This window comes from Podarcis erhardii (genome assembly GCF_964252035.2).
Source record: "Podarcis erhardii genome assembly, chromosome: 4".
Classification (NCBI taxonomy): Eukaryota; Metazoa; Chordata; class Lepidosauria; order Squamata; family Lacertidae; genus Podarcis; species Podarcis erhardii.
In genome coordinates this window covers 68211304-68225589 of record NC_138508.1, presented here as the reverse complement: position 1 = coordinate 68225589, position 14286 = coordinate 68211304, and the positions used below count along the sequence as shown (strand labels likewise).

The 14286-nt window shown below is 45.1% G+C and overlaps 1 protein-coding gene across 1 annotated transcript in view; it reads left to right on the top strand.

Annotated features, from left to right (window-relative positions):
- The first annotated feature begins 5330 nt into the window (after positions 1 to 5330).
- BMX (BMX non-receptor tyrosine kinase) overlaps positions 5331 to 14286 on the top strand; it is a 25725-nt gene continuing 16769 nt past the window's right edge. Inside the window, 7 exon segments of the mRNA XM_081859555.1 lie at positions 5331 to 5648; positions 6202 to 6358; positions 6501 to 6605; positions 8025 to 8052; positions 8055 to 8105; positions 10982 to 11236; positions 13109 to 13170. Coding sequence (XP_081715681.1) covers positions 6212 to 6358; positions 6501 to 6605; positions 8025 to 8052; positions 8055 to 8105; positions 10982 to 11236; positions 13109 to 13170 — 648 coding nt within the window. The 5' untranslated portion in view covers positions 5331 to 5648; positions 6202 to 6211.

The following is a 14286-nucleotide window of genomic DNA, read 5'->3' as shown; positions in this document are numbered from 1 at the left end:
TACAAGTGGACGTGGACGCCATATGCAAGGAATTTCCGGGGGTTTTCGATGGGAAATTGGGACAGTATACGGGCCCCCCCATTGCTCTACAGCTTGACCCCGCAGTACGACCAGTCAGGCTCAAGGCCCGCCGGGTCCCGTTCGCTCTGAAACCCCGTATAGACGAGGAATTGGACCGGCTCGTGGAGCAAGGAGTGCTGGAACCGGTACCTAATGCCCCCTGGGAAACCCCAATCGTCACACCTGTCAAGCCTAATGGCTCAGTCCGCATCTGCGCAGACTACAAATGTACCATAAACAAGGCCCTCACGGCCCATGCATACCCAGTGCCAGTGGTCAGCCATGTCCTTGCCACCCTGGCTGGGTCGAAAATTTTTGGCAAGCTGGACTTGGCCCAAGCATATCAACAGCTGCCAGTAGATGAGGCAACAGCAGAGGCACAGACGATTGTGACGCACAGAGGAGCATTCAGGGTAAAGCGGCTGCAATTCGGTGTCAGCGTGGCACCAGGCATATTCCAGAATCTAATGGACTCTCTCCTTAAAGGGATTCCTGGCGTCACCCCCTTCTTCGATGATGTGTTGATTGCCGGGCCCACACCAGAGGAGTTTGAGGACCGCCTCCGCACCGTTCTGCACCGTTTCCAGACAGCGGGTCTCAAGGTAAAGCGGGAAAAATGTCTACTAGGAGTGCCCCAGGTGGACTTTCTGGGATTCATGGTGGACGCAGAAGGGGTCCACCCGACTGGGGACAAGGTACGGGCCATTTGTGATGCCCCAGCGCCCAGGAACAAGACTGAACTTCAGGCCTTCTTGGGACTATTGAACTTTTACCATTCCTTCCTTCCCCACAAGGCGGCGGTAGCGGAGCCCCTACACAGACTCCTGGACAAGCGGGCCCCTTGGGTGTGGGGCCATCGCCAGGAGGCCGCATTCCAGGCAGTCAAGGACTTGCTTGTCTCAAACTCGGTCTTGGCACACTTCGACGAGAGGCTGCCGGTGGTGCTAGCATGCGACGCCTCACCCTATGGCATTGGCGCTGTCCTGGGACACCAACTCCCAGATGGAAGAGAGGTACCGGTGGCATACTTTTCCCAGACACTCAACGCAACCGAGCGGAACTACTCACAAATCGACAAGGAGGGCCTGGCAATCGTGAAGGGAGTAAAAAAATTCCATGATTTCTTGTATGGGCGGCCCTTCACCGTGGTGACTGACCACAAACCGTTGCTTGGCTTGTTTGCCCCCGAAAAGCAGACCCCCCAAGTGCTGTCTCCTCGTGTCCTCAGGTGGTCAATTTTCCTTGCCAGCTACCAGTATGCACTGATTCACCGCCCTGGGAAGGCGATGGGCCATGCGGACGCCCTCAGCAGGCTACCACTACCAGAAACAGGCCCCGACCCGGCACCTGCACAAGAGGTTATGAGCCTGGAGCTGCTTCCCGACCGCCCCATTCAGGCACAAGAAGTTGCACACCATTCCAAGAAAGATAGGGTCATCTCCCGGGTCCTGGACTGGGTGTGGAGGGGATGGCCCAGCAGCAGCCCCGGGCCAGAATTCGCCAGCTACACAACCCGCAAACATGAACTGTCGGCCCACAAGGGGTGCCTGTTATGGGGAAGCAGGGTCGTTGTTCCCCAGCCCCTCCGCAAAAGGGTCCTCACAGCCCTACACGAGACACACCCAGGGGTAGTAAGAATGAAGGCCCTTGCCAGGAGTTATGTGTGGTGGCCGGGGATCGACGGAGAGATAGAGGCCTGGGTCAAACACTGCCAGGCCTGCCAAGAATCCCGCCCAGATCCCCCAAAGGCCCCAGTCCAGTCCTGGGAGTCTGCCCGAGCACCATGGTCACGCCTGCATGTGGACTTCGCTGGCCCCTTTCAGGGGAAAACATTCTTCATAGTGGTGGACTCCTACACCAAATGGCTGGAAGTCGCACTGGTACCATCCACTTCTACATCCGCAGCCATCCGGGTACTACGCAGGCTGTTTGCAACGCACGGGCTCCCTGACACTCTCGTCTCAGACAACGGGACTGCATTTACGTCAGGAGAATTCCAAACCTTCACAGCGCAGAACGCCATCCGCCACATCCGTTCGGCGCCATTCCACCCTGCCACCAATGGCCAAGCAGAACGCATGGTGCGGACCACCAAGGACACCCTTCGCCGCATGACGCAAGGGGATTGGGAGTACCGCCTTGCCACATTCCTTCTAGCACAGCACAGCACCCCCAGCTCAACGACTGGCCGGAGCCCCGCTGAACTACTAATGGGTCGGCGCCTTGCAATCAGATTGGACCGCCTTCACCCCGATAGAGCTCAGGATGAGGTAGGGGTGGGGGAAGGCAGGAACCCCCGGACCTTCGAGGCCCAGGACCCAGTGAACGCAAAGAATTTTGGGGCAGGCCCTGCATGGGTACCCGCCACAGTCACCAGGGTCACTGGCCCCGTGTCGTACGAGGTGCTAACGGATGGGGGGCAATGCTGGCGCCGCCACTGTGACCAGATACGGCGACGATTCCCGGGAGAAAACCAGGAGGAGGAGGACAGGTCAGAGGAGTCCCAGGGGAACAGTGGGGCAGTGAGGCCCATAGAGCAGCAGGGGCCAGCAGGAGAGGCAGAACCAGTAAATACAGAGAGGTCCCGGGAGGCCGAAAGGACACCGGAACCAGAACCACGACTGAGCGAGCCGGTTGCGCCAGACCAAACAGCCCCATCACAGCCAGCATCCTTGGAACACGAGCCAGAACCAGAGCCCCGGACCAGGGAACACCCCAGGCCGCAACGCACACGTAGGCCGCCAGCGTACCTTGAGGACTATGAATGCGACCTCCCGGGCAGGACTGGAACTTAGAGGGGAGGGGTGTTATGTACTGAGTCGAATAGGATCCAAACTGCAGCAGTCTGATTGGTCCTAGAACAATAGGATCCAAAAGGCAGCAGTCTGATTGGTCCTAGAACAATAGGATTCAGAATGCAGCAGTCTGATTGGTCCTAGAACAATGCAGCAGTATGATTGGTTGGCAGGAACCACCCAATCATGCTCCAGATTGAAGTGAATCCACAACCTGATTGGTTTACAGTACAATTCCGGAATTAGCCAATCATGTGCAGCCCATTGTGTAAATAATGTATATAAGGCAGATACTTTGAGGGGACATTCATTCATTCCTCCTCACCACTATGAGCTGAATAAAGAGCATGAAATCACTTTGCGACTCCGAGTATATTTCAAATATATACATGTATGTATGTATGTATAGATAAACATCCCTAACTGTAAATGAATTACATTCACCGGCAAAATCAGGTGATAAGAAACAAATAAAAACCCAATGCTAGGAAAGGAAGTATCTTCCCTGCCCTCGGTGGTTTGGTTGCTGTGTTCCATTCCTGATATTTTGCACCAAAAGGCAGACAAACCAGTTTTATTATCTCAATAAACAACAGTCAATTGTTGTTGGGTCAGTCAATAACCCAGCCTAATCTACCTTGCTGCCATTAACCATAGTTTTTATTATTATTTAAGCTTTTCAGATTTATACATTTCACTAATTATACAATCATTTTAACATTTCAAAACTTGACTTCCTTTCCCCTTTTTCTGCGTTTCCTTAAAATTTATTTTTAAAATCTTCTGCATGTCCAAATTAACTTAATTTGGCTCATTTATTCATCTACTTTAAATACGTACTGTTATGAAACTGCAGGTTAGTACAATAATCCTGATAATGTTCTTATCTGTTTACAATTTTTTCCATAAATATTCAACAAACCATTTCCATTCTTTTATAATAAAAAAGTTTGTTATCTGGATTTCTTATTCTTCCGGTAACTGCCATTGACCATAGTGGTGCATCTTTGTACTACAGTGGTACCTTGGGTTAAGTACTTAATTCGTTCTGGAGGTCCATACTTAACCTGAAACTGTTCTTAACCTGAAGCACCACTTTAGCCTATGGGGCCTCCTGCTGCCGCCGCGCCACCAGAGCATGATTTCTGTTCTCATACTGAAGCAAAGTTTTTAACCTGAAGTACTATTTCTGGGTTAGCGGAGTCTGTAACCTGAAGCGTATATAACCTGAAGCGTATGTAACCCGAGGTACCACTGTATCAAGGATCAGGCCAGGGTGGGGGACAACGGGCAGCCAGGTAGGCCTACACTTGACATGAGCCTTGCAGGGCGGGACAGGGTTTCCCGCATTTTTTGTTTGAGTTTATAACTTTATTCTAACAAGACTGCTGCCCTAGGCCTCAGATAAGCTATGCATGGGCCTGTCAAGGACTATGCCTTTTTGGGTGTGTGTGTCCCCACCCCCTAAACCCGGTCTGCAAATTAGTACAGCTCCAATCTGAACCTGGTTTGATTACTGCAAGCCTACACCCACTACACCCATTTGGGAGTAAGCTCCATTAAACACAAATATTTGCTTCTGAATATGTATGCCACAACACTGTAAGTTAACAATATGGTGACTTCATCTCTGCAAAGTTTTCACATTTTACATTTGCCGTGGGGTGAGATTTTTTTTAAAAAAAACCATACCACATACTGTGTAGTAGTATTTGTGCAAAATTACTTTTGTTAAAAGAAAAAAACTGTTCCCTGAGTGCCCCCAGAGCAGTTTTTCCTTATAACAGTTCTGAAGCGGTATCTGATTTCAAAATAACCCAACAGAGGAAAGCTGCATCCTGGTTGCTTGGAGGAAAGGAAGTGCAACAGGGTACAAGAGGAAATAAGGTCTTTACAACTATGGAAACTCCAAGAACTACAAAATGAGACAGAAGCTGGAAGGAGCTAATTTGTGAATTCAGTGCTCCTCATGAGTGGAATTTTTTCCAGCGTCCACATGGTACATTCTTAATCAAAATGCCACCTCGTATTCCCCGCTCCTTCCAATTTAAACCAAATTTACAATTCCTGCTAAGTGTGGGGTTCTCTTCCCCCATTTATTTATCAGGTTTTCTAGGAAGCCTGGATCAAACTGGATTAAAGGGGGAAATATGGGGTGCCATTTTGACGAGGATGATGTTGTGTGGATGCAACACAAAACATGCATGCCTAAGCAGCACCACATCCACAATAAACAGCTGTGTGGAAGTGCCCTAGAAGAAAGATAGCAGAGAAGTTGGAAGAAGAAACAAAATAAATATCACTGAGTGTGATTTTTTTAAAAATAATTCTCATAATTAATATTTCTACCTAGGAAATAGTTCAATCTTCCTTAAAAGCACTACGCATGTGAAAATCAAAATGGGGAGAGCGTTGTCTGGTGCAGCAGTCCTAACTTCAGTTATCCAGATTTCTTGGGAGGGGGGGAACTATCGCATTTGCACAGATAGGGCATTCATTCCCACAGTGGCAGACAAGCAATAAAAACTCCAGTTGTGTCGCTTTGTGAAAACGTACCCTAAACAATTCATTGGAAAATATTTCTCTTAGTACAAAAAATGGACGAACTAACAAGAGACAGGTGTGTTATAACTGGGAAAGGGGATGTTGGACAAATATGAGTTGTATGCAAATAACATCTGAAAGACATTCCTATATTTGGTAAATATGTAAAAGAAGCAATGAGAAAGATACTTCCTCTTGAATCCATCATGAGAAGAGGAATATTGTCTCCATAGGAAGTTCCTTGTTGAGGTAAGCCTCATTTCTTCTTATTTTATTTTATTTTATTTTATTAGTATTAGTATTTTGTACGCCTTATAGCAACACATAATGAATTCTACTGCCTTTTAGTATTCCTGTACGCATATAACCTTTTTAAAATAAGTGCAAGTTATGTTTTTGACATTTCCAGTGATATTTGGGATTAAGCCTGGGAGCGTTCTTTACGTCTGTACAATCTAGGAAATATACCGATGTTTCCTTTTGTTGCTCACTTTAATTTGTTGGGTTTTTTGCTTCAGAATTGCCATCTTGCACAAAATTTTGCTTGGGTTATATTTATAAATGCATATTTGAAAGTCAAGATCCACTGGAATAAATGGGACTATTTACAAGCATTATATTTTAGTCAAAGGAACTAATGTTTCTATGTTGCTGTTTATTTTGAGAGTAGGTAAATAATATGTAACAAGGGCTATGTTCTAGACTCAGATTTGACATTGAATTGTTTTAATTGCAAATTTGATTCAGTTTTGCAGTTGGTTAATTGGTGCTCTCTAACTTGGAACATTTCCTGCTCTTTTAGTGACCATAAAATGGAAACCATGGAGAACAGAATCATTCTAGAAGAGTTGCTGATGAAGAAGTCTCAGCAAAAGAAAAAAATATCTCCAAATAATTACAAAGAACGACTCTTTGTTCTTACGAAAACAAGCCTTTCCTACTATGAATATGACAAAGAGGTGAGAAATAGATTTCTTAGAATGCAGTGTAAGCGGGTAAGAGATTCTTGGGTATTCAACCTCTGGCTAACACCTTTTCATGTTATGTATTCCTTCTTATGGGTGTTGGAAACTTTCTCCCTACTTCCTTTTATGTTCTTAGAAAAAAGGAACCAGAAAAGGATCAATTGACATTAAGAAAATTCGATGTGCGGAGGAAGTGAATCTAGATGAACCAGCCCCGCCAGAGAGGCAGTATCCCTTCCAGGTAAAACTGTATACAATAAAATATTTTCAGTAGCGAATTCATATTTTGCTGGATGGTGCCTATAGTTTGAATGCCCCTCCAAAAAGAGAAAGCCCTGCCTCAGCATGTTGATGAATATATACTGGTGGCCCAAGACGTTTCAGCCAAAAGACCTCCTTCAGTGGCTTGGTATACTTGTTCAGATATCTTGAAAAAAAGTCTCCTCCAATAACTTAAATGCTGAAAGGAAGCCTTTACCAGATGTTTTGGCAAGTGTGTTGTTATGAGTTTAGGGTGGGTAGACTGTATGCCTGAGCCCCCTTTAATTCCTGAATCCACCACGGATTCAAATCCTGGAATAGGCAGGCTAGCTTCCTAGTGAGGTAATGGTCCTCTAAGTATGGGCCAATGAGGTAACAAAAGAAGTGGCTCTGTGCCGGATAACAAATAGGTGAGCCATCCTCCTTCAACTAACTGGTAGGCAAAGACCAGTGCTGGGAGTTGGAAAAGGAGAAGGGGCAGGCAGCAGGCTGGGCATTTGGGAGAGACAGAGTCATGCCTGATTCCTGTTTGAATCCAAGGAAGAAGAAAGACCTTTTTGGGGTGTTAATGCCGTTAGCCCTTCCATTGTAGGCTCAGGTTGTATATATGTATAAATAAACCATACATCCTAAAAACACCACAGTCTCCGTTTCCCCTCAGTCCCGGGAAACTGAACCGAGGGCAAGCACCTGGAGCCTTGCACTGCTTGGAAATTGGGATGGCATGCAACAATATAAAGCCATCTTTTTGGAGATTTGCTTGGTGGATGCTTCCTGGTGTGTTTTATGGTTTGAATGCCACCAAATGACTTGTGATTCGGAGGAAATGACCAAAAAGTTAACATCATCTAGGAAATGAATTATTTGGTTTCCACAGAACTTCCGTATTTGGAACACCCTTTCTAGGGCAGTGGCCTGTCTTGTTCCTACCCAGATAATACTTTGCTGCAAAGTATGCTTTGAAAGATCATTTGAGGCATAGGGAGCTGTTTTAAACTCATTTCTGCTGTTATTATGATAAATGCTGGATGTAACGCTGCTTTTTGATGACATGTTTTTGTTTTATTTGAATTTTTGGGCTGATAATATTTTTGCTATTGCGTCTTATCATTTTATTTTTTATTTTTATGCTGATATTGATTCTGGATTCAGATCTAAACCCAGCTCAGACTGATTTCCCAAATATACACATTCAAATCTGTTGTATGCACAGCTTGAATTAATTCATCTACCTCCCCCGCCATGCACTGTAATTTATAACTCTCTGCACATGGCAGAGTCTGAAATTATACTGGTTTCACCCATATCACGCATGAAATACACCAGCATCTGGCAGGCCAGCAGTGCATTATTTATTTTAGTGCACAGTAACTACAAAACTGTTTCCCCCTATGCATAGATTGTGTACAAAGGTGGCCTCCTGTATGTTTCTCTGCAAACGAAGAGAGCCGGAGCCGATGGCTGGAAGCTTTGCATAAAGGTAACAAGCTGTTTCATCAGACTCTGAGGACTCTTTAACGTTTAACAGCTAACCTGAAAGGATTTCCATTCCAAATACAGTCATGCCTCAGGTTAAGAACTTAATTCGTTCTGGAGGTCCGTTCTTAACCTGAAACTGTTCTTGATCTGAAGCACCGCTTTAGCTAATGGGGCCTCCTGCTGCCGCTGTGTGATTTCTGTTCTCATCCTGAAACAAAGTTCTTAACCCAAGGTACTATTTCAGGGTTAGCAAAGTCTGTAACCTGCAGCGTCTGTAACCTGAAGCGTCTGTAACCCGAGGTACCACTGTAGCATAATGAACCTTGGCTGACTTAAGGAAATTGATAGTGCCTTTGTGAGAAAGCTCTTTACAGAACAGCTTGAAGAAAAAAACACGATGGGAGGCTTTCAGAGTTCAGTCAACCAATTGAACTTTTTTTTTTAGCAGATTAGCCGCTTTGAAATTGAAAACTAATTTTTGTAACAATCTAAATGGCATATGTGTTTTATGGTGGCTGGCTAGTCTTTAGTAGGGCCGTAGCTAGTGGATGGTAAGGTGGGACCCTGCCAGGGGCGCAGGTGGGGGGGGGGGCCTGCAAAATTGGCTGCCAAAACCCTCCACCAGGCGCCCTGTCCAGCCTGCCTACTCTAGAGTCACTTGTCTCTCTCTCTCTCCTCTCGCACACCCTCCTTCAAGGGTGTCAAGTTGAATAAAATATATGAGGGGGGCAGGTAAGTACCGCCCTGTATAATCGAGATAGAGCGCATGCTTGCTAATTGAATGGCAATGCCCATTAATGGGGGGGTGCGGCCTCCTCAAATATTATAGGACGAGGCAAAGGAACCCCAAGGAGCTGGCTCCCATGCCCTCCTCCCTATTAAAGTTTGTTGCTCCTCACTTTATGCAACTTCACTTATGCACGCAGGGGCCCGGAAAGTAACCCGCACATAGGTGGGGAGATGCCTATATACCATCATCTAGGTCAGCCTTCCCCATCTTGGTGACCTCTATCTGTTTCAGCATCCTTCAGTCAGAATTCATTACAAAAAAAGAATTCATTACAAGGTGAAGTATGTGAGGAATTGAATGGGTGCAAGGGGCATGGTTGGAGGAGAGGCAGAAAGAAGAGCCAATTTGTTTGTGGCTAGGGGCACAATCTAAGGGATGCAGGTGGCACTGTGGGTTAAACCACAGAGCCTAGGACTTGCCAATCAGAAGGTCGGCGGTTCGAATCCCTGTGACGGGATGAGCTCCCGTTCTTTGGTCCCTGCTCCTGCCAACCTAGCAGTTCGAAAGCACGTCAAAGTGCAAGCAGATAAACAGGTACCGCTCTGGCGGGAAGGTAAACGGCGTTTCCGTGCGCTGCTCTGGTTCGCCAGACGCGGCTTAGTCATGCTGGCCACATGACCCGGAAGCTGTATGCCAGCTCCCTCGGCCAGTAAAGTGAGATGAGTGCTGCAACCCCAGAGTTGTCCGCGACTGGACCTAATGGTCAGGGGTCCCTTCACCCTTTACCTTTAGGGCCACAATCTGGATGGTTCTGCCGGGGCGCAAGATCACCTAGCTATGGCTCTGGTTTTTAGCATACATAGTGTATATGCCTGCACCACAAGTTCAACGTCAGTGCTTCTTTGACATTTTGAGGGCTGATGGACACACACACAGCTCCCCGGTTCATTCCAGTGGAAGCAGACAGCTTCATAAGGAAGGGCCAGAGCATCTGCTTTGCATTCGGACAGCCCCAGGATTTTCTGGTAGGGCTGGGGGTATCCCCTGCCTAAGCCCTTGCAGAGCTACTTTGAGTGTAGGTAGCACTAAGCCCGATGGATCAATGTTCTGACTTGGTATTTATTCATGTAATTTACACCCTGCTCTTCCTCCCAGAGGAGCCCAGGGCACCAAACAACAAATGACGAAACGTCTTTACAAACACGTTTGAAACAATTCAAATACAGATGCAGGCTGGGAAAGATCTCAATTTAAAAGGCTTGTTGGAAGGCACACACACACACACACACACACACACGCACACACACACACACGTGTAAATAAGGCAATTCCCATGTCTGTAAAACTGCCCCCTTCATGAAAGAGAATGAGGAAAGCCAGCTCAGGTTGAAGTTCAGTATGAGCAATAAAAAAAGCAAGAAGTCGGATTTTATCTGTTGCTTTTACCTTTGCTTTTGTGTCTTATTTTATGTTTATGCTGTACATTACCTTGTAATTAAGGTGATGTAAAGTGGTATATAAATGCTTTAAAGCAACAGAGGACTCGGGAGCTCTGAACCAGAGGCTAAAGCTACAATTCCTTATCTGCTGACCTGGGAATAAGTCCCATTGAAGCTTCCTTTTGAGCAGAACGCATATAGAAGTGCAGTGTCAACCATTTCTAAACTGTTAGTACAGTTAACACTGCACTGATACACCCAGTTAAGGCTGGTCCACAATATTGTGCAGCCTGAGCCGAAAACCAAAATGGAGTGCCTCCTGTTCCATGAGCAAAAGTTGACCGGACCCCTGGCTGAATCTTACTTCGAGACTTGCAGCAGGACAACATCTTCCACTCTTTCTGAGTGTAGCAGCCTAGGAGGTGCAGGCTAGGCCCTGGGGCAACCACAGCCCTATCCACTATGACCTTGCCACTGGTTTCCATCCCTGAACATTTGCTTGCTGAGGCTGTTGCCTCATCTGCCTAATGGCAGGGCCAGCCCTGACCTCAGTCCATATTCTCAGCATTCGTACCTTGTCCATGTGAATTGGCCCTACATCTGAACTATTAGTCTATATGAGGTTATTGTTTTATAGCAGAAAACATTTTCAGTCTCTTCCTCTCTCTCCCCTGCCACCCCACCTCCTCTGTTTTCTATGCTTTCCAGAGATTCTGGGCAATACAGATTTACTAAACAAGTACCACAGCAGATTCTATTCCAACGGGAAGTTCCTGTGCTGCAATCAAACCTGCAAAGCGGCTCCTGGATGCATAATCTGGGGAAAGTGTAATGTGTTGTTTCATCTCTTTCTATCATTCATACAATGGAAATTTGAGGCTTTTTGTGCCCTTTCCAATATTATTTATTTTATTTTTATTTTCTTAGGCATTTGCATTTCTTTCTTTCTTTTTACAAACTGCCCTTTCATATAAAATATCACAAGGCAGTATACAGACCAAAACCACACTTTTACAATAAAAGCAACAAAGATGTCAGTAACAGTAAGCCCATGTGAAGAGTGACTGACTGTTAAAGCACTCTGGGAATTGTAGTTCTTGGAGTGGAATAGAGGTTTCCTTAACAGCCCTCAGCATCCTTAGTGAACCACAGCTCCAATAATTCTTTGAGGGAAACCACCATAACTGTTTAAAGCATTGTCCTAGTGATTTAAATGCATGGTGTGAGTAATTATTATGGGCAACATTCAACTCAGTTTAGCCCTCTGAAATTATTATGATCTATTATTTATTCAATTTATATACCACCCTTTATTCAAAGATCCCAGGACTGTGTACAACATTATAAACATAATTGACATAACACAATAGTAAGAAACAATAAAACAGTCACAGAAAAAAAATCATAACAGTCCCAGTGGTACCAGGGAGCCACCACAGGAAAGGTCCTTTCTTGTGTTGCCACTCTCCAAACCTCTCAGGGAGAGGGGACACAGAGAAGGGCCTTCTTGGTAGTGGCACCCGCCCTGTGGAACGCCCTCCCATCAGTTGTCAAGGAAATAAACAACTACCTGACTTTTAGAAGACATCTGAAGGCAGCCCTGTTTAGGGAGGTTTTTAATGTTTAATGTTTTATTGTTCTTTTAATTCTGTTGGGAGCCGCCCAGAATGGCTGGGGAAACCCAGCCAGATGGGCGGGGTATAAATGAATTATTATTATTATTATTATTATTATTATTATTATTATTATTATTAGAAGACAAGTGCAGGGTCTAGGTCAGTTTATATGGGGAGAGATGGTCCTTAAGGTATTGCGGTCCTGAGCCTTTTAGTATGACTAAGTTAGCGCCATTAATTTCATTAGGTCTGCTCTGAGTATAACTTTGTTAAATACTGTACCACCCTCTGTATCTGGGGTGTATAATTTCAGATTGCAGGTGGGGGGTTTACATGATTGGATGCTCCTGCTCCATACATTCAATCAATCAATCAATCAATCAATCAATCAAATCCGTCCATATAGAAAACTGGCATATTGGAGGAGAGCGTTCCAGCCTAGCTTTTCCCCTACCACAGGCACCCCCAAACTTGGCCCTTCAGCTGTTTTGGGACTACAACTCCCATCATCCCTAGCTAACAGGACCAGTGGTCAGGGATGATGGGAACTGTAGTCCCAAAACAGCTGGAGGGCCACGTTTGGGGGTGTCTGCCTTACCACATGTGCTTATTTGAAGAAGAGCAACCCACTTGCAGATGGAAGTAGTACTGCTCAGACTGAGCCTTTCCCAACAGTGAGGGGGGAACCACAGCAAATTTGCTGGAAAAGAAATAAGCAATGCCTTGTTGTTTTTACAAAGCTGCAAATGTCAGTGAGCTGAAGTATTTCCAAAACAAACTATCTACATGCAAATATTGCTCTCCGTCCGAGCTCTTGGCACAAAACATCACTGTTTTGTTTTCCAGTTAATTTGTACAGTTAGATGAGGAGGAAGGAACTTTTCCCAACCACCCTTTAGACTCTGAGGTTTTCAGCACAATGCAGTTAAGTACTGTCTTTTTCAAACAGTTCAGGCTTTTAAAGAAGCGTGTTTATACCATTCTTGTTTAGAGTGTAGGAATATAAATGGATTAGACCAAGGTCCACACTGTAACCCCACAGTCTGTTTTCAACCAGATTTTGCTCTAATGAGGGAACAATGCAGCCCACTCTGGGTTAGTCCATTACTCCTATGGTAATAAACAAAGCTGCCTGATAAGGGTTTTCCAAAGTCTGCTTGTCAGTGGAGATTCAGTGCATTAATTTCACCCAGCCTTTCCCCCTTAATTCTTGATATAGATTACATTCTTCACAGTGCAAGCAGTGCAGTGAAACCGCTTCCACCGGTACCAGGAACACAGGTGAATAAAACTTTGCCACAGTGAATATGGATTGTTTATAGTCTAGATATGCTGCTTCCATTAGGATGAACAATGTGGGACTGTTTGAAGGAAGATGGGCCCTTGCCTCATCTTTCTCTTGGTACAGATGGAAAGAGTAGACTTTTTTAATCACGTAAACGGTGAAGGATATTCATGTACGGTCGTCTTCTCAAAACTTGTAAGGGATCGGACCAAGCTATTCAGAACACACCACGAATAGGTACTAGATAATTTTATTCCAGAATTATTACAGTAAAGAAGATCAAAGGTTATAGCAGAAAGTTAACATGCTTACACATACAAAGACATTTCCTAAAATGGGACTCCTCACAAGAATCAGATTATTAAGAGATGGCCATGAACGTGTGATTTTATAACCCTGCAGCTATCTATGCCAAGCCCCACAAAGGGTCGTTTGTGATATCAAGCTGTTTAGCATCTCTATTGGCCAAGCACAGATAAGACCACCAGACCCACCCCCATTAAGTCAGTTTAGCTGGCATATGCACTGATTCTGCTAATAATCTTGAAACTGAGTCAACTTATTCAGTTTTCATGAGCCAGCATCCTAGCTTAAATGTCTGCTCTGGGCATCTAAAATAGTTCACCCGCCCCTAAGTCCAGGCCAAAACATACAATCTTAGATTATATCTGTGCCAACTCTATACATAGACAGGATTTTCACTGCGTTTGACCATTTCAAGGCTAATTCTGTACTTGCCATAAAGAAATGCAGTGAACTATCAATGACCTAAACCTAATCAGAAGGGTGTACCTTTTGCACTGGATCCCCTTGACCATGGTAGTCATTCATAGGCCATCTTCTGTAAACCCAAGTGGTAGCTTGTTTGCTTTTTTAAAAAAAAAAAAAATATTTTTTATTAACCGACCAATCAAATCAAATCACATCACATCACATAAATTCCGAATTACAAAGCCGATTTTAAATTTTTGTTGAGGGGAGGGACCCATATTTCAAGATCCAAATGGGGATTCTGATCATCTTCTTGCTACTGCGTTAATGTCCAAATCAGTCCAAATAAAGTTCATAATTCTATCCAGTCTTATCTTGCTGTTTCCACATCTCATCTTGTT